Source organism: Mesitornis unicolor, unplaced genomic scaffold, assembly GCF_000695765.1.
Source record: "Mesitornis unicolor isolate BGI_N332 unplaced genomic scaffold, ASM69576v1 scaffold50620, whole genome shotgun sequence".
Classification (NCBI taxonomy): Eukaryota; Metazoa; Chordata; class Aves; order Mesitornithiformes; family Mesitornithidae; genus Mesitornis; species Mesitornis unicolor.
In genome coordinates this window covers 1-11,394 of record NW_010157247.1, presented here as the reverse complement: position 1 = coordinate 11,394, position 11,394 = coordinate 1, and the positions used below count along the sequence as shown (strand labels likewise).

At 38.8% G+C, this 11,394-nt stretch overlaps 1 protein-coding gene across 1 annotated transcript; it reads right to left on the bottom strand.

Moving 5' to 3' along the window:
* Window positions 1-831: 831 nt before the first annotated feature.
* ARSJ (arylsulfatase family, member J) lies at window positions 832-2,293 on the bottom strand. Its single transcript, XM_010179170.1, has one exon. The coding sequence runs from the start codon at window positions 2,291-2,293 to the stop codon at window positions 872-874; it is 1,422 nt and encodes a 473-aa protein (XP_010177472.1). The 3' UTR covers window positions 832-871.
* Between the last annotated feature and the right edge of the window lie 9,101 nt (window positions 2,294-11,394).

The following is an 11,394-nucleotide window of genomic DNA, read 5'->3' as shown; positions in this document are numbered from 1 at the left end:
AAGGAAAAAAACCCCAAACAACCCTAGCACCCAAAGAGGTACCTTGCATCACCCATTAATTAAAATTTTAATGGAAAGGAAGTAAGTGTTGTGCTGTAAAATAAATTATGTCTCTTATGTATTGTAGTATAGTTATCTTAAAGCGTTTAAATATTACATTCACTTTGGTGACGTGTTTTTGTCTATGGCTATGATAAGTTGTACATGCCATGTGCAAGCTGTTCATGTATGTCGAATAGCAACCTTCTGGTTTTACTACAAATAGGGAGAGTTTGGCACATCTAGGAAATTTTAAGAATACTTCTGATTTATGTAAGGCAGACAAAGTCTAATTCAAAGTAGCTTTCCTCTTATCATGTCCCCCTCCCCAGCATCCCAAAAAGTTACTGTGATGACTTTATGGTTTTGCTGTATTGTATAAAATAATCTCATAGGTCGGTGACTAAGACACTCTAACCCACAGAGGTTCTCAAGTTTTGTTTTTCCTTTCTCTCTATGAACCATCTGCCAATTTGAGAACATCTGCCATTAACATCCGCATAGTCTCCAAATATTTTAACTAATTTAGACAAGGAACTACCATCTGTCCTTCAAAAATGGGATTACTGAAGTTAGCAGTTATCTCCTTTGTTATCTGGAATGTAACTGTGATGGGTGAGCACCATTCATCCTGTAGAGGAGAAAGTTTGTCATGTGGACATGTACATGCACTCAAGGCAGAGTGTTGAGATAAATTGTACTGGCGAAATCAGAGAAAAAAATTAAATTACAACTTTCATCCATAGTGCAGAGATAGCATTTCTAGTGTATTCTCTCAAACGTTCAAGAACGTTGGGCCAAGCTTAGACTTGGCAAACAAGTGTGCTCGAGTCTATCCACCAGCAAAACGCAAACGGCAATGTAATGATTGCCCCTTTTTACGATTTGCTTTTTTCTTGTTCTTATTCTTCTTTTGCTTATTCACACCTTTACTTTTATCTGATTTCTTTTTCTTTTCATCCTCCTTAAACCATGGACCCCAGACTCCTCCATTCAGCTTAGGGTTACTCCGAGGGTCCTTAGGTGGGTATCGAACAGGAACCGCAGTCTTATTGAACTGTGAAAGCCTCCGCAATAACTGCTTCACTATGTCTGGATACCTTGCAGAGAGGTCCACTCGTTCATACGGATCAGCGGTAATGTTGAAAAGCCACACGGTTTTACCAGCTGACCAAGAAATGCGCTCATTGTGCCAGCGGTTGGGGCCCGCGTTACTGAAGGCCTGTGGAGGTACCCAGTCGCTGTATCCTGGATTTCCTGTCAGTAGTTTCCAATGATTCACTCTGATGGCGGATTGGATCGCTGTGTTCCAGATCCCATAGCCAGCTGCCCAGGACCCATTTTTGGCTTTGGTGTAAATCGGGTCAATGTTGTGTAAAATGTCTACCCGTGGAGAACGTCTGCCTTCACTAATGGTTTCCCATATATCATAGCCATCCAGCTGGATATCTTCATCGATCTGCCCTTCTGCCAGTGTGATCAAAGTGGGGAACCAGTCTGTGATGTGCACAAGCTCCTTACACACAGACCCTTTGTTTTTCAGAAGAGGGCTATGGACAAACCCAACAGCACGGATACCTCCTTCCCAATAGGTCCCTTTGCTTCCTCGGAGGGGCCAGTTACTTCCTCCAGCCATTGGCTGCCCACCATTATCTGAAGAATATACGATAATGCTATTGTCATAGTAACCGTACCTTTTTAAAGCAAGGGTTACATTGTTTATAGCTTCATCCAAACAAGCTAGCATTGCAGCATATCTTCGCCTGTTGATGTTATTTATTGATCGATAATGTTCAAAATACTTGCCTGGTGCCTGGAGAGGTGAATGAACAGCTTGGTAAGCAATATATAAGAATATAGGTTTCCTGGGGTTATGAGAAGCTAAGATTTGTTGTACTTTTTGTGTGTACATCTGTGTCGAGTAGATGCCGTTATCATGATCCCAAGCTGCGTTGTCATTCTCGTACAGGTCATAGCCACATATCCCGGGGCTGTCACATTTGAAGTGAGTGTAATAGTCACCGCTGCCTAAGAGCGAGCCGAAGAAAGTGTCAAATCCTCTCTGTGTGGGCATGCATTCTCTGCGATAAAACCCCAAGTGCCATTTGCCAACCATGTGTGTTGAATAGCCAACCTCCTTCAGCTTCTGAGGTAGCGTGACGTTATCCAGAGGTAAGCAGTTGGGCTGGGTTGGCCGTATAATGGAGTGCTGAAGGCCGGTGTGTATCTGGTATGAAAGAGTGGGATAAAACATCAGGCATAGTGGGAAAAATAAATGCTCAGGCCCACATGCATGGACACCCATGTACTTAACTGTAATAGAAAAAAATCTTCTGCATGAAGCAATTTTCTCTGGACATATGTCAAAAACTAAGAAGGTAATTCTATTAAATCTGCTGAAACAGGATAATGGTATCTGTTGCACTTCACAAGTGTTTAAGAGTGGTTGCCCCACCTCCTTTGGCCAGTGGGCAACAATACTGAACAAGAAACATGACACAGCAACATCATACACTCCTCTCCCTGCTGGCCTCATTTTTAATGTTTAAATTTCCTTACTGCTGTGAGCAATGTCAAAGGATCTCAAAGGATCACAGTGCTGCCTGTGAACCATTATTAAGGCACTACTATTTTAAAGCAGTTAAACTCACAGACCTTTCCAGTATCCCTTATGTATAATACAACCCCTAGAAAGCAGAAAGATTGCACTGTTTTTTTCTGAGTGTGAACATACAAGCACGAACAAGTACTAGTGCATTGACATGGGACCAACTCGCACAGCACACACAAAGCCTAATGGTCTCATTTCTGGTCATCCATCATGTGATATGCATATGGGCTATGACTTAGCAGAGATATTGCTAATATTATAACAACTGAGTGAGACGCCAGCACACACAGGATGGGGCCTGGCTCTGCTCTCTCCTGGAACACGTACAGTCCCATGCTCTGGCATTTACTTCCTGAGTAAGAGGTGCAAGAATGCATATACAGCAAGTACGCATATACAGCAAGTACCCCAGCCAAAACTCAAAAGACACATATGTGGTTTCAGTGGAAAAGGTTTATAAGCGATCACTCAAAAGGAAGTGATAATTTCATCGCTAGGTCTCTTGTTCAACAGTCATTTTTTGTCCTTACCTAACTGTTCAATAAAATGTTTCCCTCCATGAACCGCATTAGTAAAAATGCCTATATATACAGAGGCACAGATATTTTGAGGTACTTCTTTTTCCTCCACAGGAAGCTTTCACATGTCCCTATTTCACAATCATTATAGAAAATTATGTGAATAAATACAACTTTTACAATGCCTCATAATTTGCTAGCGGTAGCATATAAATGTGCTGGACTTTGAATATGTAACAGCAGTATATTTAAAGTATAGGATAATAAATTCTGCAGTGCAGTAGAGTCTATGTGTAAAGAATACATATGGACTCCATATGATTAGAAAATGAATTCAGCATGAGCAGTATTAAGTATCAAGGACATATCCATTTATATCAGTTTGACACTAAAAAATAAAATGTAACAGCACATTGTAAACCAAAGATGGCTTCTCCCTGAGTGTGGGAATAGATTAGCTGAATAGAACAGCTAAGTCTACCATCACTGTGAATCTTCCTCAAAAATACTTCTTTTATTAATTTGTGTTAGTAGGAGTTGAGACTTCCTGACACATTCTGGTGGTGTTGCCAATCTGAGCTATCTAGAAAATTAAAAACATTGGGCTCTGCCTGTCCATAAATAACTTCAAGTCTGCTTTTATATGATGTCTTCCTGGCCAAGATCTTAGAAGGCACCATAGATGTCTTTAATGCCTGCCAATCTGTAATAATTGTGTAACTTCCATTTTATTCTTGAACATATTTTCACAGAACCAGAAGCTCTAATGTAATTTATTGCAGAAGCTTTGGGTGTTGCAGTGCTCTGCTCTAAGCTAGCCTGCCCTCAGAACACTGCAGTGCTGCTGCTGCTGCTGCTTTCCTTTGTCTCTCTGGCACATTTTCAGAGCATTGTTTCTATCTGTCACCAGTTTGTGGAGCTGGAGCCCTGCCATCCAATTGTCCCCAGACTCACAAGCTGGAGCTGACACAGGAGATATTGTGGTAGTCAAAGCATATTCTCAGAATTATGGGTTTCTGGGATCGACACTTTGGTTTTGTAAAAAGAAATGTCATGCACACACAAATGCCCACATCTTTCACATGATTCAAGTATAATATTCCTCTCCTTTTAAAGCAGGTAATGTACAATAAGGAAACCATCCTGACTAATGGCAGTGGCCCATACTTCAGTTCACTCCATCTTTGAGAGTCCTCAGGGAACTATGTTCACAAGACATTTAATTTCCTTCCTCTTCTTTTTCCTCTGCTTTGTTAAACTCCTTCAGTCAATTCCCCTTATTTGATCCGAATGAGAAAGTCATTGCCCCATCCTTCTATAAATAAAAATTAATAGCTTCTGCTTGCTTAAACCTTGACATCCTCCTCCATCTTGAGATCAACACCTAATCCCAGCTGGACAGTTTCTCCTCTGATAAGCTAATTTTGCTGGAAGTCACAATCTTCTCTAAAGCAATGTTGTTGTAATAGAGATCCTTCCACTCTTCTCCTTGACACAGAAACTGAGCCTGGGGGGAAACGGGCAACAGAATTTGCAACACATTGCAAACCAGTTTGCCTCCTGACAAAGCTTATGCAGAAAGTATGACATTCATAAAAAGTTAATTCTCATACAGAATTCATAAGCAACACGTAGATTCCCCAGCTAGGGCTTTTCAATTATATATCCAAGCTTGAAATTCCTACACTGTAGTCTGACAAATACTGAACCAAACAATATCAAGACTTAGCCTCAGTTATACATCTTAGGAAAATATCTGGCATACAGCAAGGCATCTTATTTCAGCAGTCCCCTCAGTAACTTATTCAATATGCTGGCTATAATGCACATACAGCAGTACTGCTTAAATTCTGCGCTGCTGCTTTTTTTCAAGAGACTGGTGTGTTTCCCATATGTGTACGTGTATGCTATTTATGGCATAGCTATGCTTCTGAATATACATATATGCAAACATACAAATAGATATATATTTTTATATTCATATATGTAAAAAGGGATCTGCAAAACAGTCAATTTTAAGCAAAAATATTTCAACTGTAGAAATGTTTCAAAGAAATAACAACCTATAAGAATATTCCTCACTATCACAAAATTGGTCAAGATTTGTACACTTTTCTGTGCCACATGCCTTCCTAATTGATCCATTATGTGCCAATACTGCTTTTTCAGTGAAAGTATTTTGTTTTCAAAGGACTTGCAGAGCATTCATGAGAAAACAAAGAAATCTGAGTAAAAAACAGTGATTATATGGAAGTAAATGGCATTAATAGCAATAGGAAGTGTCTCAACATTACTGTTTTGAAACTGTGTTTAGACTGTACAAGAGAAGAAAAACTGAACAAGGCAAAACATAAAGGAAATGAGAGGCAGATGCTGATTTGGAGGGAGTTCTCTAGGAAATAGACTCATGAGCCCACCAACTACCATGAAATGTCTATGAAATACATTCTATAGATTTCATCGCTTTTCACCGCAAGACCAGCTAATTCTTTAGAATAAATTGGTTGAATTTGATCCCAAATGCAGAAAAGCAAGTTATGATCATGAATAGTCTGGAATTCATTATGATAATTACAACAGTAGTAACCAGTTAATATAAGGAAATGCTGACAGGCCACAGAATCTAACTTTATAGTTTTTTAGACTTCTACTTTTATGGACAGTATTTACATAAAGGTAATAGACTGATAATATTCTGTATAAAGTATAGGGGTTCAAGACTTGTGAATACTTTATGTGTATGCACTACGCTCTCTGTCTCCCTACTCTTCCAAGTTTTTAGATCATGCCTGTCTCTATTAGATACTTGAAATTTCAAATTTGCAGAACAAGGAACTAAATACAGTTTATGCGAAATATTCATCTAATAATATGCATGTTGAAAATTAATTTAACCTTACTACATGAGGATGGTTCTTCCTGCATTTTCTACTCTTATTTCTATTTTACCAGTGTGGAAGTTGTTCAAATGTTTACTGGGATAACTATTCTAGCTAAGGCAGCTGTTTAATGCTAGTTGACTGCTGCGTGGCTTTGTTTACTTGTTTGCAGTGGAAACTTTAAAGCAGCAGACTCCCAGAGGGAGTATCTTGATGACTTCATAGGTCCATTGCTTCTTGGATGCTGAGAGAAATATTTTAGAGGTTTTTTAAATTAAACAAACAAATAAATCCTCCATCCTGAGTTTGAGCTCATGATACTGCTTTCCAACATTATTTCCCTTCCTGTTTCCATTTAGAAAGACACAAGGCAAAGCCGGTGGCTTTTACATTACTGCTACCTCCAGTCTCAAGGTGCAGATACCATTAAGTTGTTAAAGGTGAACTGTGCATTCAAGTGCCAGAGTCTTTGTGGATGTAAGTCACCATGGGGACACTAAAGTCAATTTGACCTGAGCTTGAGGAATGCGTTAACATTTGGAGGCTTAATGTCTTACTTCTGATGTCCTTAGTAAAGCTAAATTAGTTTCCCAGTTCTCATCTTGAGAGCAAACTGAAGTAGAGAAGTGGATCAATGACAGTAATCTTTGCACATTTTCACTACTATTCCCCTGAAGCAGACAGCAAGACTTAAGGTCTGTATAGTACCAGGGATTCTCCTGGCATGCCTCACATCCCCATGGTGCTTATGCAGTCTTAAGCATATGTAGGCCACAACAGTTTTCCTTAAAAAAAGTTTCCCTATGGAGTTTTCTATTCAGTATTTTCCTGCTAAACTTTGGAGTGGGTTCTCCACTGAGAAAGAAGCTGGGATGTTTCTAATGTTGTGATGCGAATATACAAAACTATTCATTTTAAGCTTTCACAATTTTAAAATACTGCATTAATTGTCGTCAAACTGACATTCTTTTAAGGCTCACTGAAGATTAACAAAGAAGCACAGTTTGAAGTTTCTGATTTCAGGAACTTTTGCTAGCACAGTTCTAGTTAGTACATGTGGAAAATGTATTTTCATTATGTTTGCATGGCTCAGGATATACTGAACAAAATTTCTCAATTTTTAAAACCATAAACTCTAGCCTATGATTTAGAAAAGAATATTTTTAAATTAAAAAAATCATTTGCTAGAAGGAGTTGTAAACAGAGTGATAGCACAGAGGTATGCATACTACATTAATTAAAGGGATCATTATTGATGATTGTACATTTCCTTGTTAAAAATAATAAAATACAGCAAGTAGATACAAATCTATAAAGTAGGTTTAGGGACTGCTAAAGCACAGTCTGCAGCATCTTACCTGAAGCTGTTTGTATAACACAACGGCTTGAAATACAGCTATTCAAGATCAGTAAGGAATACAGAAGTGACATCTTTTACTTGGAGGTTCCCAGTCCTCAGAAATCCAAGTTAGTGGGGAGACTAAGAACTCCAACATCCCACTTGCTGCCAGTAAATGATTAGAAATGGGACTCAATGACCAGTAAGAGAAAATAGACATAATAAAGACTTCTTTATAGTGAACTGAGGCTTTAGCATGGAGTCCACAAACCCTACTCATTTGAAAAAGCTGTTACTTTGGGCAGATATTTTTACTCACATTTGCCTCAAAGTTGTTTTGAGCTCTGTAAAATGCTCATAGGGAAGCAGAAACTCTGCAGAAGCTCTTCTGCTTTCAACCCTCCAAACAGGCTAGTGAAGAACATGGCAGAGATATGCAAAGTAGAAATATTTGCCATAAACCCGAAATGTTTTATTCTGAATCTGCTCAGGTTTTTAAAACTAAAATCAAAGAGTAAAGTTGGAAAAGGGGCAGGTTGCTACATGAGACACTGGGGCAGTGAGATAGAGCTAAGCTGATTTAAATGAGTTGCAAATAAGCCTATCACAGCCTGACATGGATCGCTGCAAAGCAGTCAGTGAGTATCAATTCATAGTCCCTTCAGACTGATGACAATGAAAGCCATAGCCTGTAGCCACTGTGCTTCTTTCTTATTTTGTATTAAGTATATTTGCCGATAAACAAAATGTTTTCTAAATTTTCATGCCTTTTTTGTTTCCAGTCTTATCCTAACTTAAAGAGGGGTGACAAGTCTTGCCTTTGCTAATTTCCACTTATCACGATTCCATGAGAGAGAAAGCAGTCAGGAGGCATCTGCACATTTGTGATGGTAGCAAATTTGAATATCTGTTCTAGATGAGACCAGGTTAACTAAACTCTGTCAAGTCACATTGCTTCAGTATTGATGGTCCGTGTCATATGTGTACTACTCCATGTATATGTTCTCTAAATGCTCTAAAATTTTTAGTTCTCATGCAATATAGTCTTCTCAAAAACAATCTTCAAGAGCCTTGAGCTTATACTATATAAGTTACAGTTTGTCTTTCAAAAATAGCAGCTGCGCAGCAGCGCAGGAGAAACTGATTTTTTCTGCCCTAAGTTCCGGATACTTTGTTCCAAAGTAAAGCTACAGCTAAAGCTTTAGTTCAACATACAGTTTAAATAAGAATGTGATTTCAGCCAGGTAGTTGGCTGAAACAAGACCAAAGTAAGCAATCAAAGTTTGCGCCATAAACATGAGTGACACTATAGGTATGGAAATAACTCTCAAGTCAGCCGTGCAGCATTTTGTTAAAATGGTTAAAATTCTGAACAGCGCTAAGGAGTGAAGGAAATGCCTTATAGATTAGAACATGATCTGTCACTAAACATGCTCTTTTGCTGCACAACATAAATTAAGGGCAGAAAAGATGTATTGGCTTATGCTGCCCATTTTGCTACCTGCTGAAGACTGTGGGTAAAGATATTCTGCATATCTACAGTATTGTCTCAGTAGTTTGAATAAGATATGAAATACTTTCATTGATATGTGTAAATGGTCTATAGCTAGGGAGCTACTTCTCTAAGATGGAGAGTGCATGACTATCAGAAGAAAATCTTGTGGAAAAAAGAGGAGCAAAGATTTATAACCAGAGTCTGGAGACAGTTCTTCACTGGGATATGAGTCATGGCTGGAGAGTTCAAATGAGCTCTGTTGCTGCAAATGGCATGCGGAATACTGTGCCACAGCCTCACCAACACCATTTATTTGTTTTTAGACATTTAAAGGAGGCAAAAGCTGTCCATTTTCTGAAGCAGACATGATCCCTCCGGTCCCCATAGCCCTGGTTCCCAACTATTCAACTGACCGAATGCTGAATGCATGCCAGGGTGAGATCTGGGGGCATGTCATTGCTTCAGGTTTCCTACTTTCCTTGGGAAAGACCCAAAGCATACAGGCAGGAAAGCCTGAGTGAATCTGAAGAGGCCCCTCATAACATTTTCTCAGCTCAAGTCTTCTATCCAGGTTAAACATATGCCAAGCAAAAACTCCGTGGATCTACTCTATCATTTAACCATTTTTATCTTCTAGCTTATAACTTGAAGATTTTTGGGGGGCTGGTGTTTTATGAATGTAGCTGGATCAGAGAAGCAAATACAGCATTAAAGACTAAATGTGAACTTTAAACCCTTGCAGACTTTCACTGTGTTGGCCCACGTAAAACAAGACTGAAGTTTTCACATGCAAACACACACACATTCATTTCATCTTCTGCTCTAGTCTTTGAATTTTTATGTGCTTATAATTCAGAGCAGAAAAATGTCTAATTCTAGACCAAGTGTTTACATAAAAAGTCAATTATTTACTGTTTTATCACTCTGGCAGTGCTACTGTAAACATTTCACTTGAACAATTCTGAATCTTGCCCAACTTTAAAGTTTTTTTTGAGGATGGTGGTGGGTTTTTTGTTTGTCTGTTTTAACTCAGCTAGGGGTTTTCCATCAAATACAGGAAAAGAAAAAAAGCTAGCAATTTATTTGTGGACTAATAATGTTAAGTTTTTGTTCCAATTACCTTTTTCCAAAGACCTACAGAAGTTGGGGTATCCTTGTTTAATGAAATGCCATTTGGAATTTGATGCATTAACTCAACCTAGGAATCATTTGGAAATTCTGATCTCATGCAAGCCCTGACACCTGGTCATTTGAATAATGTCCTTACACCACTATATCACTTATGTAATGTATTTTTATCATCCGGCATCTAGAAATGCCACCCAGAATTATTTTAACAAAAACAAACATTTATCAATTGCAAGAATCAGAGGGACTCCCAGTATGCTCCTTGTGGTGGTTCTGAAGCAACGGACACTGCTGCTGGAAAGGGGGAGAACCAAGCCAGAAAATGTTGCTTGTTGTGGCTCTATGTTCTAACCAATTTTGCATCTCAAGAACTCTACTCCAACCACCATTACTACTCTACACCAACTCTACTCTCTTTTATCTTCTCCATCTCCTGCTGACACAACTGTCACCCCAAGAGGCAGAGCTTGGTGAACAGCAGGAAAGACGCTGTTGTCTCTAGAGTTGCTAGCTTTAAAGGCAAAATAGCTGACTAGGGAACCGAGCTGGGAGACAAAAGAAACAGAAACCTTCAGCTGTGTTTCCTTGGCATTACTCTAACTGGTTGCAAGGGGTGGTTAAGTGCAGGAAAACATAAAAATCATATAATGAAACTCAAGTAGAATTTTCAACTTTAGATCACCTCACAAATTAAGTTTTAATTAGTATTTTCATACACTAATTCCTATTTTTTACAAAACATTATTAATCTGGCAGCATATCTACTACTAACGTTTCTGGTCACTGAGACAATTTATCTGTTCAAGTGCGAGGACAAAAAGGATAAAGGAGAATGTGGGAGTTGGCAGCAGCTGGAATGCACATGTGTATATGCAGCTATTGTTTTCTTTGCTCCAAGTTCACTGCAGCTGTGGAAACAGAGCACAACGTTTCCAACTTTATCACTGAATGTTATTCATTAAAAAAAAAAAAGAAAAAAAAAGTGTGATTGCATAATCAGTGCTCTTGGTTTCTTGTCTGCATGTAGGTGACATGTAAAGAAAACAATTTGACTAAATACTTCACATGCCAACCACAAATCCAGACATTGCCACAAAATTCTGGGCTCTCAGTGAAAATAGATCCCATCGGATATTACACCTAATCAACATGTTACAGGGAAAAGAAATGGACCACTTTGAGTTCATGAGTATACTGGAGCTACACTCACAAGAAGAGAAGTTCGCATAAACACACTATCCCTGCATGTTCCTCTGAAGTTGAGGCAACCAAATGGCAAAGGAAAACCAATTAATTAGTAAAAATTTTCAGTCCAGCATATATTTAAGTCCAGTTATTTTTACAGGAGGAAAAATGCCCGGAGCCTGGATCAGGGATATCACCAG